The sequence below is a fragment of the Chaetomium globosum genome, genomic scaffold (assembly GCF_000143365.1).
Source record: "Chaetomium globosum CBS 148.51 scaffold_7 genomic scaffold, whole genome shotgun sequence".
Lineage (NCBI taxonomy): Eukaryota > Fungi > Ascomycota > Sordariomycetes > Sordariales > Chaetomiaceae > Chaetomium > Chaetomium globosum.
In genome coordinates, this window is record NT_165982.1 from 3,274,113 (window position 1) to 3,294,522 (window position 20,410).

The following is a 20,410-nucleotide window of genomic DNA, read 5'->3' on the forward strand; positions in this document are numbered from 1 at the left end:
GACGAAATTGGGCAGACTGTGTCGAGGAAAATGCTAAGCATTGGGTGCAATGCCGACCGACCCTAATGCACTCAACTCGCTCAAGTTTGGAGGCAACAGAGGAATGGTGACACCTCGCCCAACATGAGAGTGGGGAGGAGGTTTATTGACGAGGGGAAGGATGAGATAGGTACAAGGTTGATTTGTACCCGAAACATTGGCTCAGTGCGAGAGACCACAACATCCCGCGTTGCACCTTCTTGGGCGAGCCTCAACCATCCAATCACACCCGGAAGATAAATGAGCCGGAAAAGCAAGAATGTCCCTCTCGGCGGCTCAAAAATCCCAACCGGCAACAACCCAATCAGTGCACCTTGTAGCATGCACGCCGCCGCCACACCGCGCAATAACGGAACACATCATGCATCATGCGCACATTCCGCAGCCTTGTCCACCACTGGTTTTGATTACCACAACCTTTTGCAAATGCCATAAATGGCCAGCCCTTTGGCGATCGGTCGAAGGGCGGGTGGGCGGAGCCGCTGCGCGTTGACAGACTAGACCCGAGCAATCAGCATCCAGTCACCAGAGTGACCAGACCGTGACGTGACCACTGACCAGCCTTAGACACCTCCCGAGTCCGGATTCCCATTGTCTGTCGCTCTAAACCAGAACTACGCATAGTCTTGGGCAGCAGAATAATATCGATATGGGGGTAAGCCACAGGGCCGAACTCGTTTTCCTCCGAAAGGAACCGCGCTATCAACACGAAAAGCCATACCTTGTGCTCTTGCCGGAAGGAGCAGCCGTTGACCCCTCGACCCCTCTTCACAACCTCGAGTTTGAGGAGAAGGAGGTGCAGGTGCTCGACATCAGAGATTGCAAGGACGCCTACCATCTGGAGGAATGCGGGTTTGAGTACAAGTCCCACGCAACTCAAGTTCGGGGTATCTTTGGAGACGAGCCGACCATCCAAGACGTGGCTGCCTACAAGAGGGAGACGGAGGAATTCCTTTTGAAAGCCTTCGGTGCTGCAAAAGTGGTCTGCTATGACCTCCGGGTAAAGAGTCTCGCTGGTTTGGCGGTATGGTGACTCAGCCAGGATGATCGTTAACAGGGTGCCAGCTCAGGGAGAAAAAGACGTTTGCCCGCGAAGTGTTTGACATTAACGACCCTTTGCTCGTGGAGGGACCAGCACTTGGCGCACATACAGGTAGGGGAGGAGGCAACCGTCACTCACCTTCAGCCCGTATATCCCGACCGTGGGGTAATAATGATGATGGGCTGACGGGGACTTCTCACCAGATATCACGGCCCGCTCGGGGCCCGAGATGATTCGGTATCGCCTCAGCCCGGAGGTTATTGACAAGTATCGCACCCCAGAGTACAGATTCCGGATTGTGAAGTGAGTTAGTTCTAGCCACATGGCTATTACCTTCTCCCTTTGAGCTCTTCTAAGACGCTGCAGCACTTGGAGGCCTCGGAACGAAGTGTGTCAGGACAACCCGCTTGCCGTTTGCGACTATCGGACTGTGGTTGCAGAGACAGACCTCATTGCTTGCGACCGTGTCATCCCAGAACGTGCCGGTGAGGTGTACTACATCCATCACAACGAAAACCAGAAATGGGTACAGGCCATTGACTCCCGTTCAGACGGCCAAGGGCCACTTGGCTAATATTCGTTCAGTGTTTCCTCAAAGACCAAACTTTGGACGAGCTGGTGGTCATGTTGATGTACGACGAGGAATCTGGGCATCATGCAAGATGTGAGTTGGCACTTGTGACAGGACTCACGGATGGGTCTAGTCCCTTCCTGATGAAAAGAACAACAGCTAACGTTTCGTGGAGATTGCCCACACATCTCCATCAAGGAGAAAGACGTCCCATCTGGAGCACCGCCGAGAAGAAGCGTGGAGACGAGGTCCATTGTGATCACTGCGAGGTCGGAGGAGGACAAGCATTTTGGTTCTTGACATTGTGTAATTTGTGTTTGGCTTTCTGCTGAGCGAATGTCTGGGACTAGGCGGCTACGGGGAAAGGAGACAGCATAGAGCATCCTTGTCACAACGAATCGATAGGTAACGACCGTCCTCAAAGCAAAAAACGTGTACCACAAGACCATATCGGCGCTAACAACAGCGAGGCGGACGGCAACCCGGAACCTGCGATGGAGTCAATAAGTCAGTGGCCGAGTGTTCCCCGTCATGGAGGCCGCTTGAATATGACCACCTACCCGTACGGTGGTGGGTAAACACTTATTGACTTAGTACCCACCGAGGCCGTTCGTGCCGTTATCATGATTGGCGTAGGGCACAGTGACGACCATCTTCCCATCAGCGACCGCGGCAGGTCGGAACGCAGGGTAAAACTTTTTCCAAGGCTGCTCCTTCTCCCGCTGAGACGGATAGGGAGATCTCAGAGCCGGGCCGCTTCCGGCATCAGACGAAGTCTGTGTCGTCAGCGACTCCATGCTTGGCGACTTAGTAAGGGCTTGTTGAGAGGTCTCCATGATATGTTTGTGAAGTGGTCGTTGAGTAGTTGCAATGCTAGGGGGAGGGGTGTGGATTTGTTATGTGGTTGAGGCTTGCAGAAAGACAAAAGTTGTTGGCATTCAGAGTTGACGGGAGTGATGCACCTGAAAGTTCAATACTGTGGGAAGAAAGAAGGCTGAAGAGACGGTTGGGGATGCGACGTTAAATGAAGTCCCGAGTGCTGACGCTCGGTACATTGCAAAAGCGGAGAAAAGAAGCACAGCAGCCATCAAGTGCATTTCTGCACAATGCCGAATGTGGTCACGAAGCCAAGTTCCTCAGGTTGCCTGGCCGAACCAGCCTGGAACTGCATGAGATAGTGGGACAGAGGGGGGCATGTACAAGTACAAAGTTACCAAGTGCCGCCGTGGTGTGCCTTGCTAGGCCACAGATGGGAATGCGGTCTGGCAAATGGGGCCACGTTGAGCCAATCGCAAAAGTGTTCAGTATTTTGTCCTACGAGGAAGGCACGCTGGCTCGCTGGCACGCTGGCACGGCGGCTCAACAGGCAACATTTCGGGGTCTTCGAGATCCCCGCCCACACCCGGTCCTCGACTCCTTCGCAAACCGCAAACCAGCGGGCACCGCCACACACACACACACAAGTTGGCTCGCAACGTGTACCATCAAGTCGCTCAAGTGCCAAAGAAGATATCCAACCCGCGGCCGGGAATTAAAAAGAGAAATCTGGAAGCAATCTAACATTGAAAGCATCGCTAACAACCTGCGCTCATCACGTCAACATTGAACCTAAAGCAAGTCTGTCTCACCGACTAAGTTGCTCAGAAACTCGGGTGCACGATCCAATGGACAGACTGCCGCTTAGGCCCCTTCGTAGCGGGACAGGAATACAGTCTATAGAGAGCACTGCTGGCAGCCTCGGCACGGCGGAATCCCACCCGGATGACCTCGGCCAGCAAAATGATCTGTAAGATAATCGCTGTGATGCGGCACCGCTGTAACCTGCATGGCAACTACCTACCGACCTACCTACTAACGTTATGTGGAGAAATGCCAAGTTGCTCTCGGAGAGATGGAAGGATGCTGTCAAACAAGCGAAGTCCAGGTTGACAGGGTTGGATGAGAGTTACTGGAGAACAATCCAGACTTTTGGGTCCCACGACGCCCTGGTAAAGGATTTAGAGTTGCGGAAACTGGACACGGACGCGAACAAGCGATCGCTCTATTCCAAAGCCCGCTCGTACGTACTGGTATCCTGGCTCGTGGGGATTCAAACTGGCTAACTCCCGTTCCTAACCAGCGTGGTTGTTCCGTTTGTCAAGACTGTGAACTCGACAGCTGGGGTGTTCATTTTTGCCTTGGGGCCGAACCACGCCCCAAAACTAGCCATGATCTGGGGCTTGGTTTACTTGACCGTGACGGTAGGTTCACAGGTCCTCTGGAACGCCTTGAATCCCTTTAACTCGATGTCCAATTCCAAGATGTCTCTCGACTCGGGAGAATGGAAGCGTTTTGAGGAGAGATTGGATGAGTTACGCCAGAGCCTGACCATCTTGAACCTGTGCATCAGTCGACTAAACATCTCCGAGTCGGCACGAGTAGAGGACCGAGAACTGGTTGGCACAGCAATCTACAAGGTTTTCACCTCGTTGATCGATTTTTGGATCGAGGCTGTGAAGCGCCTTCAGTCGCACCAACTCGGTGAGTGATTGCTAGTTGCTACACAGCGAAATCCAGACCCAGCCCGCCCGCTGACGGAAACATCAGACACCTCAGGCTTCAGGGGAATGGACCTGGAGTATGAGAAGTCTATGAGGCATCTCAAATCATCCATCAACACGCTCAAGGTGTTATCTGAACTTGACCCCTCTTCTTACTCGGCTATGCAACAGGCGAAGTTGGAGCGACAAAGAGCCATGTTCTCAGCTCCGTCATACGATGACGATCCCGTCGAATACCCCGTCACGTTGCTCCCACAAGCCGTCACCAATGCGGCATTTTATGGCCGAGATGAGGTCTTGACTGGGATTGAGAGCTTCTTCGAGGAGGACGCCAGCACCCCGTCCCTCCGATCCGTTCTTCTCCATGGGACCGGGGGCGTTGGCAAGACACAGACGGCGATGAATTTTGCCCACACGCGGCACAAGAAATACGACATCATCCTGTGGGTCAGAAGCGAAACACCATTGTCGCTAAGCGCAAGCATGACTGAGATCGCGAAAAGCCTCTCCTTTCCGGGATCAGAGTCTCCTGGCAGTGACGAAAGCAATTTGATCAACTTCCACAAGTGGTTGAACAAGCGGGCAGTGAAAAAGATGGGTGAGTTGTTGACAGGACGGGATGAAATGGATGTTATCGGCTAACGGTAAAATCCTAGGATGCCGGTGGCTCGTGATATATGATAACGTTCAAGCAATGGACGACAATTTGAAGCGTTACATTCCAACTACACAGGGCGACATCATTCTGACTAGCAGAAACCGCCGCGCGGCATACCAGCAAACTAAGCTCATCTCCATGAAACCATTCTCTGATGAAATGGGTGGCCAGCTGCTCCGGCAGCTCCTGAGGGCCCCGGAGACGCAGCTAGCAACAGAAGGCGATAAAGAAGCCGCCACTTGTCTAGCTCGAATGGTTGACGGATTGCCGCTTGGAATTCGACACATGGCTGGCTTGATGAACGAGAGGGATGAACAGTCCGCGTCCGACTTTATGAAGCTCTACACGGAATACCCGAGAGAGTTGATGATGGAGGCCGCTCCCGCGGTTGATTACGACAACGATATCGCGAGATCGCCGGGCGGGGAACACCCCCTCGACCGTATCTGGACTATCAGCTTTGGCTCTCTTGCGGATGCTAAGCGCACCCTCCTGGGCATCGCATCATTCTTGAACCCGGACCAAATTCAACAGTATCTTTTCGGTCCAACCGCTCTCAAAGAAAAGCCGACAGGAAGCTCGAATTTGTCCCTGGTTTGCGGGCCGCCTTACAAGTACAGATCTATGATCCTACTTTTGCCCTTTGATCGTTAGGTACATGAACGAAAGGTACCCTTCCCGCTGACCATTGGCTATAGGTTCGACAGCGCCATCGTCGGCTTAGTCAATGTTGCACTCGCCGACCGTAACTCTGATCATTTCTCAATCCATCGCCTTGTACAGGACGCCTTCCGATATTGGTGCAAAGAGGACGAAGCCTACAAGCATTTCACTGCCGCAATCCATATTGTGCACCAGTTCTTCCCACGCCAAGTCAACGGGCGCCCAATGCACGAGTCCTGGGACAAATGCCGGGACTTGATCCAGCATGGCCAAATTCTAGCAGAGAGGTTTGAGGAATTGCAAACAAGGTTCCCTGAACGGGAGGCCCCGGCCGAGTTGACAGAACTGCTGAAAAGCTGTGGCTGGTATCTCTTTGAGATGGCGGATCACCCAACTACCCTCAAACTTTTAGACACAGCCATCAAAGCCTGTCCTGACGAGCAGTCGGAAATCTATGCGCATTTGCTCAACACCATTGGCTGTTGCAGTTTTGAGCTGAGCGATCTAGGACGTTGCCGCCATGTGTGGAACAAGGCTCTCGCTATCCGTGAGGCATGGGCGAAGAAAAAATCGCCCGGCGCCGAGGAAGAGTGGGCAAACCAGCTCAATAACTACGGCAACCTTGAGTCAGCCGAAGGGAACTACGAGTCAGCACTGGAATACTTTGCCAGGGCCAAGGAGATACGCCTTCGACTCGGCAAAGACGCCATTGTACCACTTGGAGTCACGCACATGACAACCGGCCGCGCCCTGTTCTTGTTGGGAAAGTATGAAGAGGCGATCGCCGAGTACAAACGAGCGGAGGCCATCTTTCTCGCCAAGTTTGGCAAGGATGCACATTTCATGGCCCAGTAAGGCTTACCTGACTTCCCCTCGGAAACCTGACACTACTACATCTACCTACGCGTGATTACGTACCTATGCTGACACTTCCTCACGACAGCTTGAACTATGCTTACGGGAACCTAGAACTGGCAAGAAATGACATGACCACAGCGAAAGACTTTTACACAGAGGCCCAGCGGATCCTTGAAGAGGACACGCCGCTCCACCTCCTCCTCGCCGCTTGTTACTATAAACTCGCAAACCTCTCGGGACGCGATGGCAACGAAGAGGAAGCATTGTAGGTACCCGTTCCTCCTTTGGACAGAAACAGCCCATAGACTGACCCATACCCTTCCGCCTTTTCCAGGACACTTTTGGACAAGGGACTAGCGATAGCGGAATTCCGGGAGGGAAAAGGCGATGCCGCGCGCATCATGAGTAAAAAGGCCGCCATTCTATCCAGCCGCCAGTCCACGGAGGACCACAGTGCCGCCAAATCTCTTCAGTACCAGGTCGAAGATATTGCCCTCAACCACTTCCAACATACCGTCTACGTCCTTGAGAATGGTGAGGAGGCGGACTGGGATGCCTGGGTCTGTCCCTACTGGCGCTAAGCTGCTAGAATGGTGCTAGATGCATCATGCATGGCGTTGGGGCAGATCATCGTATTGGCATCATTATCATTGATAGCGACCAGTTACATAGGTAGTTACACCGCAAAACTGACAGCACTGCGTTCCTCCCGGACCCTGTACCTCCCTGCCTGATCCTCCATTTTTAGACTGTGTGGAAGCCCCGTTTACAACAGCGGCGCGTCCCCTCAGGAGTTTCCACCCTGCCGGGCAATATCTATCTGTAAGCCAGATAGCACGGTTTGGGTAAAGGACAGGATAATGGAAAAGCCGCCAAAGAAGATGACGGCCCAAAAAGTCCAGAAACGGTGCGTATCACGCCGGTCGTACCACAGCGCCTTGATACTGTTCGGCGACTGCGAGTTGATGTAGCGCTGGAGCGTGAGCAGCCTGTTGCCAAAGGCCGGAAAGTCGGATTCGGCCGAGTAGAGCACCTTCTCAGGGAAGGCGTCTATGGCTGCCCAGAGCGGGTGGTTGTTTGACGAGGTCCCACACAACTCGTCCAGCAGGGGATCTGTGCCGGTGCCGGGAACGAAACCCGACGGTTTGATTTTCCTGTACAGCTTGCGAGCGCTCCGACCGTGCTGCCCGAATACCAACCGGTAGGTGCACAGGAGTTCGAGGAAGAAGTCCTGTGTGATGGGGCTTCCTGCGGGTCCAGCTCCTGAGGAGGACTCAACATCGTTGGTAGCCCCGTCACTCAGCAACCTAGCGTGGGGTGGGGATTGCGTGGTAAGCGACGTTTCTCGGTACGGGGCTGCTGGGAGGGGCAGGGCTTACCGGTCGAAGAGCAAACTTCCGGAGCATTGGGGGTGCGCCAGCATGGCACAGAAGGACGGGAACCGGAAAAGCTTCAGGGTGGTTGTTCGTGCGTCGAACTCGAGATGGAGTGAAAACGCGTCTACCCAGACGATCTTGATACCGGCCGTTCGGACCATAGCCTGGCAGCTCAGGTTGGCGCTGGAGATGGTATCGCCGAAGCGCAGGTTCTGGTCCTCCATATCTAGCAGTCGAGGCGGTACGAACTGACCAAAACGGTTAAGCAGGGTCTTCAAACGCAGCTCCATGGTGGCCGGCGTGACCGGGTAAGAAGTGGCGACTATAGCTTTGGATCGAAGCCTCTTTGTCGGATCTGACGGGTCGGCCAGGAGCAGTTGGAGTGGCTGATCAGGCGAGTACTGGCTGGGTGTCACGTCCAACGGTGGTGATGTGTAAAGCATCGTAATCTGTCCGATCGTGTGAAAAATGATACGCGAGCACCGCTTTAGATTTCGAAACTCGGTTGTGGACCTGTCGAAGGACCGAATCGAGGAAGCCATGCTGTCAGAGTCCGAGTCGTCTTCAGGGGCGGGGTTTGGTGCCTGTACAGGTTGCATGCCGGTATTGAGTACTCGATGGATATTCCGCATAGACTGTTTGCCGTTGATCAACGATTCAGTTATCAAACACAGCGTATGCATGAGTCCCTTATCAATTTGGTCCGTGTTGCTGAGGTATGGATGAAGTGCAGTATGGGGTGAGTGCGATCCTGTCTCCGTAAACCGAGCCCGGAGATGAGCCAGGTACCAGCTCAAGTACCGTCCTAGGCACGTATGAGTCACTGCGACTGTGGCATCTTGAATGTTGGTGATGCTCGCCAGCAAACGCTGTTCTTCGTGGTTATAAGTGACGCTGGGGATGTCTGTGGGTTGAGGCCCCATCTCTCCGACCTGGAATGTTTCATCAGCATCTTAATCTAAGCGCACCATACCCACAATGACAAACCTCGATGCGAAAAAGGGGTGTATTCTTGGAAGTCAGCGGTTCAGAACCATGAAGCATGCCCTTATTTTGGTTTAAGAGCTGTTAGCAACGCGCTCCAGTTTTCGTTGGTCTGAAGCTAGACACGGCTGGCCAGGGTCTCCGGTTCCTAGTGGGAAGCCAAGTACAAAAGTTCGATTTAAGCTGGTAGATGAGACGAGACTGGTCTGCGAGAGCGGTGGGGCGGGAGGGCGGAGGGGGGCAGCTGAGCAGGCAGCTGAATTGACAGGCGGCGCAATGGCTGGCCGCCAATAGTTACACGTGCAAGCTTGCAACGTGTAACTATTTCACTTGGCCCCTAGAAGTGTGGAACCGGAACAGAGCGAGCGAAGTACTCTTTCCCGCAAAAAGAGGTTGTGAGAAAGCAGTAGTTGCCTGGAAAGGTACATGCCTGTCCTGTGCATGTACATGTAATAGTTAGGCGCCGTGGCTTGCTCTTTGGTCAGCAAGGCTCTGACAGACCCAAACGCGTGTGGACATGGCTTGCGAGTTAGGGTACGCCCTTGCTAAAAAACAAGTGGGTATCACAGGTCCGAGCGTAACAAAAACCGGGTTTTTGGTTTTCCGAAAACTAGTGGGTCCCGCCCTTTCACGGCTATTTTGGACCCGTACTTGAAGGGGCATCGCCCCACTCGACCTTCCCGGTCCTCTGAAAAACCCCAGACAACAACCAGCAGGCCGCGGAGAGCGAGCGGCGAGAATGAAGGTCACGTGACCTAGTGTTGTATGACGTGACCTTCCAAAATCGCTTGGGAAAAGCGTCCCCCCCCCCCCCCCCGCGCGTGGGCGTGTCTCGTGGGTGCCCAGCTACTAACTACTTTGTACCTACCTCACAGCCACGGGTGTCAGCCTCCCGAGCTTTCTCATCCTCCTCATCCTCCTCATTCTCTTCCATGCTCTTTATGCTCTTTACCCGACTACCATGGGGGCTACTGCAATTGAAGATGCTCGCATACGCGCAGCCCTGGAATAATAACTTTCTGAAACTGGGCCGGACCAGTACCCCAGAACACAGTCAGGGCTTATAAACCTCAACAGCGAGAGTGGAAATGTGCGCTGGTCCCTCGACGACCTTTTAGATCTTGAACTTTTCCTTTGCTAATTTCAAGAACGTCATTGAAGGAGTGGTGCGCCAAGAACTGGGAGCCGATCCCTGAAGATTGGGCTACCGGACAGTCAACCTGGCCGCTAGGGCGACCACTGCCTGGCGATCTCGTCGATGAAGGCAAACTACTACTTTTCATGAAGACGGAGGTCATAAGTCGAGCACCCTGGAGAAGGCCTCGACTTCAGAAGCAGAGGAAACGCCGCTTGGATGCTGCTGTGGCAGTAGGACAAGTTGTCGCCGCGAAACGGCGCCGGCGCGAGGAGAGTTACGTTCCCCAGCCGACTTACTAGCCCCCACCCCTCCACCCCTCTCCCCTCCCGTCCCGTCTATGCTCCCTTGCTAACCCTTGCGGCAGGCGAGACCATCGAAGTCGCTACTGCTCCGGCGGCAGCGGTAGAGACCAAGGTCGAGGAGGAGGACGAGCCCTTGATCGCTGCGCCGGCTCTCGAGCTCGCCTACAACTCCGTGCGTATATATATCGCAGCGATACAGAGGCTGTATGACGAGCAGAAAAGCCGGCACATTAACCCCGCGCCTCGGCCACAAGGGATAGCTCTTAAAGCTCTGAAGAAGAGTATCCTCGCCGTCGTCTGGGCTCGCAAGCGCAAGGAGTATTCGGACCGTCTCGAAGGGACGATCAAAGACACTTATACAAAGGCACAAATTCCGCGACACCACGAGGTTGCGTGGCGAGAAGACAGTGGCGAGATCTCGTGCCTTTTCCGGACACAGGTGGACTTTCTGTTTGGCAACCACATGCTCCTCCGGCAGAGCAATCGCCGGCCCATGGAGCTCCCTGACTGCTTTCGTCTAGAGCTGCCCAACGAGGGCCAGAAGTCGAAAGAATTTCCAACGTATGCCCTCGTCGTCGTCATGAACCAGGGCAAGACGAACCAGCACGGCCGGATGGAGTATGGCGCGGCTCTACGGCACCGCGACGCCCGTTGCTGCCTTGTCAGCGCATTAGCCTTTTATCTCTTTTGGCGTTGGCAGGTCGAGCAAGTAGAGCCGTTTCCCACCTTCCAGTGCAGCGAGGACTGGTACGATATCAAGGTCTTGCGCCGGTCGGCAAAGGAAGCGACGAAGGAGCTTTCGGCTCAGACCGCAAATTCGTGGACGTCGAGGCTGTACGCCGCCTGTGGCATCAGGACTTCTAAGATTTCACATGCTCCTCGGGTTGCAGCGGCACAAAACGCCGACATGGACGGAGTATCAGAAGGACAAGTAAGTCGAGAGCGCGCTTCCGATTTCTGGTCTTTTTTCACCATCTTGTTATTATACCTTGTTTCCATGTTTACGGGCGGAGACTGGACCCAGTTGTTCACGCCTCCTCCTGGCACCGTTCGTCTACTTCCAGTCCTCCCTGTTGTGTGATCCCTACCGCTTGGCCCGACTTTCTATAGAGATGCTGATTTTTTGTGTAAACTAGATACGGCGCGCGGGTAGATGGAATAACGGTGACCAGTTGACAGGGTGTTACCTGACCAGTTTACCCTTTGAGTTTATGAGGTCTACGGCTGACTTTGACCCCGACTGGTCCGGGTCATACTTCCTACCGCGGGACACCGTCAAGCCGCCATTCGAGCTTTGTGCACGCATCTGGCCCTCTCTCGACAGGTGGAAAGAGATATACAATACAGGATCTTCGAACATGGAAACGAACAAGGCTACCGGCGCGTTTTTCGAGCTTCTCGACTGGTTCCGAGAGGTGTTGCTACAGGACGCCGTCTTCCTCCAGAAGCTATACCCCCGGCATCCTCTATTTCAGGACCCGGTCTTCCAAAGCCCACAGTTTGCATCGTTCGCACTGCAGGTCGAGAACGCCTGCCACGCGGCCGAGGAAGACAGTTATGTGGCCACCATTGATCGAGCCATCCCCGCCGTCGCCGAGAAGCTACGCGCCCTATCGAGCCAACAGACTGCCGCGAACCTCTGGACCGAAAGGGCGTTTGTCGAGCTTAGGGAGCAGGTTCAAAGGCTGGAGAAGAAGATGGAGGAGCTTGCCAAAGCCTCATACACCATTACGATCAGCCCGGGGCGGAGTACCGTCACACAACGGGTCGGGATGCCAAAGCGTGGGCGGCCAAGGGCGCCGGGCCGCGCGCCGACGGCGACGGCAATGACAACGGCGCCACGAGATGACAGCACCGCTCCCGTTCCACCATCTTCTTCCAACGCAGCAGAGGCAGAGTGCGGGGCCGTTCTGCAGCCTGATACAGCGACTCGGCTGCCGTTGCCACCAGTCGCGCCCAGCGTGCCCAGCGTGCCCAGCGTGCCCAGCGTGCCCAGGTTTGAGGTCCCTTTGGATATTCGACGTATCCCGGATTTGTGGCACTTATGGAGGTATGGGAGGGCTGGCATGCCTTCAGTAGAGTCACTAGAGGCCAGGTATGGCGCTGCTTGGCGCCCCAAGTCGCAGAAGTCCGTCTTCTGCGGCCGGAAGGCAATTGTGGACTTCATTCTGCGCAAGTCGCGCGAGCGGGACGGCCTGCAGAGCGCGGCCGAACACGCACCACGCGTTATTGCGCAAATGGAGGAGCTGTGCCCCAAATGGTCCCTCGACAAGGTGACGAAAGCTATCAAGAACGGGGATCTGGAGCGGAGATGGCCGGCGGAGGCGTGAAAAAGGCTTCTTTTCTCTAGCCGTGGTGTGGTGGTTGCATGATGGCGGATAGATACAGGAGTTAGTCAGATAGCGAACCTATTTAGGTATGTAACTGCCTACCCTGCCTACCCTGAAACTGCAGTGATTTTATTGCGAGATGCGGAAATCCCATGGTGTTGAATGAGCCTGAAGAGGAGCGAACTAGACTATGTACATTACATCCAGACTTAGCGGGCATGGCACCCTGAAAGATGGGGAAGCCCAGCAGTGTTGAGCCTGAAGAGTAGCGGGGTAGCGGAATCTAGTAGGCATGTGACACCCTATATTCCATTTTTCAGGGTGCCAGGCCCCTGGGTGTAAGCAAAAAAACCCGTGCATCTCAGCAACCACGGCGATGCAGGGCTCGTGGAGTGTACCGATCGATGCGCCTCGTCGAGTCGCATCGATTGACACGGTTTTGCAATGGGATCTAAGGGGTGGCGGTCGCGCAATACCCAGGGCTGCGAAAAAATACATCTCCGGATGGTGATATCAAGGGCTTGGCGGTTTTTTGCGGGGTTCTCCAAAAACGCGCCATACGTTTCTGATACGGGACACTGCATCGATTGCAAATAGTAGAAAAAAGGTCGAAGAAAGAGTTATCTTTTTTAAAGGTGCAAGGCGCCTCACAGACTATTTGCAGAGGACCAAAGTGGGGCGGCCTGGCACGGACTATCTCTAAGTAACTTCATCACACAATGGGGATTCTTGCATCAAATCCCCCCCACAGGAGAAAAAACGCATTGCCCTCAATGCCCTGTACATCCACCGTGGAATTCCTTCGTTCGTCCAATTGACGATTCACTTACTCATTGTGGTGCCGCTGTTGTAGATGCGGGCGTCGCCTCCTCCGAGGCGGGTGTCGGCATCGTCCCGGTCGGCACCAACCGCCGGCTACGCCGTCTACCATCTTTCGGAGGCACCTCGGGCTCCCTGTTTGCGGCGGGAGCTTCTTCCGCTGGAGCGACGTTCTTTCGCGGGCGGCCACGCTTACGCCGCGGCTCGGTGGCGTCGTCGCCGGGTAGTGCCGGTTGGCCTCCTTGCCGTTGCCAGTATTCCTTCAGAAGGCGAGGCGTGTGTCGCAATTCGTACTCTGTCTTCCAGACGTTGTGCTCGTGTCCCCATCCTTTCCATTTAATAAGATATTCGTATTTGCGCCGTGTCACGCGATGGCGCAAAATGACTTCGACCTCGTAGTCCTCTCCGGGAGCGGAATCGGTGGAAGCTTGCGAGTCTTCCACTGGCCCGGGTGGCACGGGGTGTCGGTCAAACGGATCGTTGCCGGGTGGCGTTGGCGACAGATGCGCAATGGAGATAACCGGGTGGATGCCCATGTTCTCGGGAAACTTCAATTCGTATGCCAATCGGCCGACGCGGCGTACAACTTCGAACGGTCCTGTGCGTTGTTGCGAAAGTTTCCGAGGTGGGTTTCCAGGTAGGTGATAACCCTTGTGCAGGCGCAGATAAACCTTATCGCCTTCCCTGAACTCGATGTCGCGACGGTTTGCATCGTACCGCCTTTTCGCGCGGGCGGCTGCAAAGTCCATCGCTAGACGGGCATCCTCCCGAAGCGATTCTCGCATAGATGGGATGTCGCTTTCCACCGATGGTGGTATAGCCAAAGCCTCAAAAGGTCCCGGCAACTTGAATCCGAAGAGCTGCTCGTGCGGCGACGATTGAATTGGTGCGGAGTAACTGCTGTTGAGATTCCATTGCAGTGGGGTGATCAGGTCGGTCCAATTCGCCTCTGGTCGTTCGAAGACAAAGAACCGCATTGCAATTTCGACTGTCTGGTTTTTTCGCTCAGCCAGACCGTCGGATTGCGGGTGGTACGCCGCCGTCATCAGAAGCTTCGTTCCCAGCGACTCCCACATGCCCTGCCAGAATTCTGACGTAAATTTGCGATCCCGGTCAGAAATGATGGCAGATGGAACTCCCCAGTCGGAAAGAAACAATTGTCGCATCAGGACTTGTCCCCATTGTTGTGCCGTGTACGTTGTGTGGCCGGGGATCAGAAGTGTTCGCTTGCTCGACTTGCAAGACACTGTCAGTAAGCTATCGAAACTGACCTTGCCTTTTAGTTGCCACGGTGAGCCTTCAGAGGGCACCGTTGGGAGGCCGACAATGAAATCAATGCCGATGACTCGCATCGGGAGAGTGTCTGCAGGTCGAATTGGCTGTAGAGTGCCGATGGGAGGCTGTCGATCTGTGCTTACAACGTTGCACTGCGGGCAGTGCTGGGCAAACTTCCTGACCTGGCGAGTCTTGTTCACCATTGAGACACCACGAAGATCGTAAAGCATACGGTCAATACCGAAATGATGCTTCTGGTCGTGGACCATGCTCAGCACTGTTTTGACCATCTTGTGCGGAATGCAAATGGATCGCAAGCCGTCTGGGCGAATATTGTAGAGAAGTCCCCCCGTCAACACGAATGGCAGGCCGGGGCGAAAAAATTCTCCGCTGCCCTCAGCGGGTTCGCCGCTGATCAAGTCCTTGATGATGGCGCTGTATTTCGAGTCTTCGTGGTAAGCGGCGATAAACTCGTTTTTCAAGGAATCATCCATTTGCGCCTCTGCCCAGGCGAACATGACGTTGTCGAGAATGACTTCGCCTTCTTCCCGTTCCGGTTTATCCTGCACGGCGGTAAGCCTGCTCAATGCGTCGGGAACGAAGTTCAATCTTCCTGGCAAGTGGAAGACCTTGAGATCGTATTCCGAGAGATAGACTGATGCGGTAATCAGCCGTCGATTCGAGCGGTCGGTTGACGAAGTGTCGAGACGGGTTTGTTCCACAATACCGCGTGTCGAAGAATGATCGGTCAGGACATTGACAGGATGGCGCGACGAATGGATCATTGTTCGAAGTTTCTTGACTGCCCAAACCAGACATGCAACCTCCTGTTCGGATGGACCGTATCGCAGTTCGGCTTTTGTCAGGCATCGGCTAAGAAACATCACCGGTTGAACTTGCTTGGATGGAATGACGGATCCCGGTTTCCATTCGTAGCCATCTTGTACGTGGAAGACCATGACGCCGCAGCCGCGTTCCAAACAGCCGTCGACTTGCAAGAAGAGCGGCTTGTCGGGGTCGAAATGGTACAAGATCGATGGGTTCTCCGCGCAGATAACCTTCTGGATTGAGTCGAAAGACAGACGTTCTGCTTCCGAGGGCTCGAATGTCGTCTTCGCACAGTAGTTGGCTCTCTTTCCCTGATTGCCGGAAACCAGTTGACCATTTTCGCGGCCCTGCGCCAGCAAAGCCGTTTTGCGTTTCTGAAGTGGCTCCAACAGTTGGGCGTAATACGGAATCAGGTGCCGAAGGAAGCCAGTGGCGCCAATCCACTGTTCCAGAGCTTTCAAAGTCTTGGGAAAAGCTAAATTGCGAAATGCTTCCACACGTTGAGCGGTGGTGGTCAGACCCAAACTGTCCACGCGAAAGCCGAGCAGTTCCACGCTGGGGTAGCCGATGAAGGATTTGGTGGGCGCGATGGCGACGTTCTTGTCGTGGAATAACCGAAAGATGCGTTCGAGGTGCTTCAGGTGGTCTTCGGCATCGTTCGAAAAGATAACGATGTCGTCGATAAAGGCACGGGCGTACTCCGCATGCGGCTTAAGGAGCTGGTCCATAATTCGTTGAACGTGGGCAGGCGAGTTTCGGTATCCCATGAGGCACACTGTTGGCTGTTCGAGTCCGCGAGGGCTGATCAACGTAAAGCGATCTCGATGCGGTGGATGGAGGCCAAATTGATAGAAGAACGCTGTGGCGTCGATCGCTGTGATGTACCGCTTTCCTCGCAGACTGCCGATGATCTCCGCTTGCAAAGGGAGAGGGTAGTTGTCAGGGACTGACACACGGTTCAATCCGCGCAGATCGATGACCACTCGACCTTTGGTTACCCCCTTGACCGTTCGCCAGACGACAAAGACTGGATGCGCAAACGGCGTTGCACGCGTAGCCCAGATCATCTTTCCCTGTTTATGAAGACCGTCGAAGATTTCGTCCAACAGCTGACGATCGCGGCGGCTGAGAGGATAAGAACAGGAGCTGACCCGCTGGTTCTGCCATCCTTCCACGAGCGGAACTCGCATGAGCTGTTCAGGCGGCAGTTTTATAAGACCTGTATCCTCCCAGAGCCTCGGGAGCCGTCGCACAAGTTCAGCAAAGCGGGCGGCCAATTGCGAGTTTTCTGCGAAGATATGGACTCCCTCCTTCGTAACAATTTCGGGTAGGTTGTCAACCATCCGAATGCCGAGGGTGGACTGTTTTTCGGGAACGACAGGGAGATCAGGCTGTTCAGAGGTCTGATCATTGATCGGCAGGTCCACCGTCACATCCCGGGTGAGTTGGTAGACATAGTCGCTCACCGGCGTTGACGAAGTGCCGTTATAGTTTTCCACCGTGGGAGCATCAGGCGCGCGCAGGCCGAGGTCATGTTCGGCTACGGCGGCGGTGCGCTTGTCGAAGTCAAATTCGGCGCTGACTGGCAGGGAGTTGGTATTTTGCAGGGCGAAGTTGGCCGGCTCGATATCGCTAATTGTAGTAGGTTTCGCCATTGACATCAATGTCGCGCCCACTGCCATCGTCTTAAAAGCTGTATTCCAGGAACAAGCCAGGAACCCACTGTCGTGGTTCTCGTCAATCTTTCCAACGGGGTATCTCTTCGGGATGGTAATTGTTCCGCGGGAAGTGTTCTTGACGGCTACCACCTTGGGGGTTTTTGCCGTAATGACTGCGTGAAATGCTGCGTCGTGTTCCGCGTTGAAAAGAAACGAACGCCCTTTGGGAAGCGGTTTGTAGTTGACGGGAATCATCGCCTCCTGGTCCGGGAGTAGTGTAATGGCACGAGTTGTCTTCACGCGCCGAACGCAGGGCACCGAATGTACTCGAATGGAGAAAGGTACGGCAAAGTCGATGGCGCGCAGATGTACGATCTTAGTGTCGTAGTCGATGTTGGCGCGGTAAGGATCCATGAAGTCGTTTCCGAGGAGGAGGTTAGGAAGAAGCTTGTCAATTACCCAGGCGCCTCGGGTGAACTTGAACAATGTTTTCTTCCCGTTTTCGACACCAGGAAGATAGAGGCTGAAGGTCGCCCATTCCTTAAGCTTCAAAATGCCTCCTCCAATGCCAGAGACTTTTCCCTCCCGTTTCTCGATAGTATAGTCGAGGTTGCGAAGGAAGTTGCGGCCGACAATCGAACGGCCGGCACCGGGGTCGAAACAGACTTCGACGTCTCCCTTCTTTGGCGAGGTGCGGGCATTCACGCGCAAGTACGTGAAGTTGCCCAGGGGGCCTTCAAGAGGTTTGTCGTCGCCGAGTGTGGGAGCTTCCTTGACGAAGTTTATCTCGCCGAGGTCCTCAGGAGCTTCCGAGGTATCGTCAGGTGCCGGTTCGCGGGCGATCCGAGCCGCGCCGGCTTCGTCGATGCCGGGGTCGGCCGGGCGGTCAAATGTGCCGCTCTTCGCCCCCTGACAATGCTTCAGATGCTTGAACAGGGCGTTGCGGGAGCCGGCCAGCTCCCCGCAGTGCCCACAGGTGCGGCGCGCTGGATTTTGCAGATTGGCTTGACAATTTCGTTGTGAGCGTAAAGGGCCTTTGACTTCGCATGTCTTGACATGGTGGCGTAGCTCCGTTTTATCGTCAAATTCCTTGTGGCATTTGCGGCATGTTCGGTTAGCATCGAAAACAAGGCAGGCGATGTCGACTTCGCTGTCAGAAGGATAGGAAACGCTTGAACTGGCATCCGAGTGGTCAGCATCGGATCCTGAGTCGTCGTCAATCTCTGCGAAATGTACTCGGTCATGATCGCGCTTGCGATCACGATCTCGATCGTCCTTGCGGTAGCGGTCATCTCGATGCTTCCTGTCTTTCTCGTCCCGTTTACCGCGATCATCCCTTTCCTTGTCGCGACGGTCGTAGTCTTTCCGCTGGTCACGATTACCATCTCGGTCACGACGACGGTTATCGCGGTAGCGGTCACGAGGGCGATACTCATCGTCCCGGTAACGTTCCTCGCGACGGCTGCTGCGAGACTGCTCGCGGCGGTCAGAAGATCGGGAGGATCGAGGCCGGTCTTCGACCTTGTCGAGCGACTTCAGGCTGGTTTTGTTCGAGGATTTCTTGACCAAATGTGGATAGTATTTGAGCGCGGCGGAATTGACAATGATTCGAGACTTCTCGATCTTTTTCATATAGTCCGAGAGGCTGGCAAACTCATCTGGTCGAGGGAGGCATTGTTGAATTTCAAATTCCATATGACTCCATATCATCATCATGGCACTGCTCCAGTTAGAATGGTCTGGACCGAGCATGCGTATCGAGCGTGCCCAGCGTAGTTTCTTCTGAACAAATTGTTGTAATGCCTGTTCGTCAGCGGCCACATCGCGAAGGTACAACTTGCAGTCGTAGAAACTCTTGGTCGCGTTGGCGGCATCTGGGCCAAATCTAACAATCAGTTCGTCGAGGATGGCGAGTAGGCCTGCCGACCGCAGTTCAATACGGCGGGCCGCCATCAGCTCGTTGGTCCACCAGAGGATGGCTGAGCCGCCAAGAATGGCTTGGAAGTGCCCTAGGATCTGACGGGATGCCTCCTCACCCAGACTCTCGGTAAAGGTTGCGATTCGGTCGACAAAGCTGTAGACATCAGTGAAGATAAGGTTTTTACCGTCTTGCACGATACCAAGGTCGTCCGGGTCCGGATAGTCAGGATTAAAAATGCCGATTTCTTCTCGCTTGATCTTGTCTGGGTTTCGGCTTGGCTGCGAAAGGATTGAATCGCAAGTGCCTTCGCGTGCGCCACGGAGGTGCTCGCGGTCGGGAGGCGGACCGCCAGGATGGCGATCCCTATGTCGATACGGCTCCTGTGGGGCCGACCGAGACGGCGTCGCAGCCGGCATCGGGGGCCGAGATCCGCTAGCCATTTGGCGATAGAAGTTTTCCGGAGGCGAGGGCTGATCAAGATTGTCGTGGGCGCCCAGTCGCACGCCTTCGGGCGGAATGGCGAAGCCGGATTGTTCGCCTCGTGGAGCGGCGTCGCGCTGTTGAGGACCGTTCTCCAATCGCTGGAGGCGTTTCTCAAATTTGCCCTCAAACGCCCTGAAGCTTTTGTCCATCGCTTCCACGACGGTTGCCGTCATGCGATCCACGAGGGCATCTGTGCGAGCCTCTTGAGCGGAAATCTGGCGATGCAAGTATCGGACAGAGGTCTTGTTGTTGCCGAGCTTGTAATCGTTGCCGTCGCTTCCTCGAAGGATGATGGAGTCGGAGCCACTGTCGGATCCGGCGCGAATTGCCGTGTTTGCTCTTGACCGAGCCGGGGTATCTCCGAAGGCAGAGGTCGCAGGAGGGGCCTCTGCGGCGGTACGATGTAGGTTCCGGATCTGGCTCCGCCGATACGCGGATTGATGCCGAGTTGCTTCCTCCATTTCCGGTTGTTCGATGTCCGGATAGGAGGGGTGCTCCGGGTAGTTGCCGGGCACGGAGTTGTTGTCGCCGTCGGCGCGATTGCCGCTTGGGCCGCCGCCGCCGTGCGACATCGTCGAGGCGTTGGGTATGCCGAGTCGGGGCTACAGGTTCACCCCGTTCGTATGCCGAACGCTGGAAGCCGCGATCGCCTCGAATTTAGCGATCGGGATGGAGGGTTTTTGGTGGTGGTTACGCGCCGCCGGCTACAGGTTCACCGGGGTGCGAGATGGTCGCGATTCGAAATGCAACGATCGGTTACAGGTTCGCCGAACCGTTGCAAATTGCGAATTGCCGAATAGTCGCACGACTTTTACGACTTTCGTAAAAAAAATGGCTGAGGTCGTCAACACTCAGCAGAAGCTACCATTTGATACGGGACACTGCATCGATTGCAAATAGTAGAAAAAAGGTCGAAGAAAGAGTT

At 54.8% G+C, this 20,410-nt stretch overlaps 5 protein-coding genes across 5 annotated transcripts; 3 read left to right on the top strand and 2 right to left on the bottom strand.

Annotated features, from left to right (window-relative positions):
- Nucleotides 1-688: 688 nt before the first annotated feature.
- On the top strand, nucleotides 689-1,655 carry CHGG_10610 (uncharacterized protein; the record flags this gene model as incomplete). The annotated part of the gene is made up of 5 exons (XM_001228536.1): nucleotides 689-1,039; nucleotides 1,105-1,192; nucleotides 1,285-1,363; nucleotides 1,429-1,469; nucleotides 1,558-1,655. 5 exons carry the CDS (start codon nucleotides 689-691, stop codon nucleotides 1,653-1,655), a joined length of 657 nt encoding a protein of 218 aa, XP_001228537.1.
- A 1,661-nt stretch (nucleotides 1,656-3,316) lies between these two features.
- CHGG_10611 (uncharacterized protein) lies at nucleotides 3,317-6,368 on the top strand (the record flags this gene model as incomplete). Its single annotated transcript, XM_001228537.1, has 6 exons — nucleotides 3,317-3,438; nucleotides 3,520-3,711; nucleotides 3,858-3,892; nucleotides 4,209-4,790; nucleotides 4,849-5,444; nucleotides 5,505-6,368. 6 exons carry the CDS (start codon nucleotides 3,317-3,319, stop codon nucleotides 6,366-6,368), a joined length of 2,391 nt encoding a protein of 796 aa, XP_001228538.1.
- A 790-nt stretch (nucleotides 6,369-7,158) lies between these two features.
- Nucleotides 7,159-8,037, bottom strand: CHGG_10612 (uncharacterized protein; the record flags this gene model as incomplete). Its single annotated transcript, XM_001228538.1, has 2 exons — nucleotides 7,159-7,678; nucleotides 7,751-8,037. The coding sequence occupies 2 exons, from the start codon at nucleotides 8,035-8,037 to the stop codon at nucleotides 7,159-7,161; spliced, it is 807 nt and encodes a 268-aa protein (XP_001228539.1).
- Nucleotides 8,038-8,725: 688 nt separating this feature from the next.
- On the top strand, nucleotides 8,726-12,501 carry CHGG_10613 (uncharacterized protein; the record flags this gene model as incomplete). The annotated part of the gene is made up of 6 exons (XM_001228539.1): nucleotides 8,726-8,803; nucleotides 9,188-9,265; nucleotides 9,771-9,821; nucleotides 9,893-10,142; nucleotides 10,234-11,102; nucleotides 11,308-12,501. 6 exons carry the CDS (start codon nucleotides 8,726-8,728, stop codon nucleotides 12,499-12,501), a joined length of 2,520 nt encoding a protein of 839 aa, XP_001228540.1.
- An 830-nt stretch (nucleotides 12,502-13,331) lies between these two features.
- On the bottom strand, nucleotides 13,332-20,057 carry CHGG_10614 (uncharacterized protein; the record flags this gene model as incomplete). Its single annotated transcript, XM_001228540.1, has 1 exon — nucleotides 13,332-20,057. The coding sequence occupies one exon, from the start codon at nucleotides 20,055-20,057 to the stop codon at nucleotides 13,332-13,334; it is 6,726 nt and encodes a 2,241-aa protein (XP_001228541.1).
- Nucleotides 20,058-20,410: the final 353 nt, after the last annotated feature.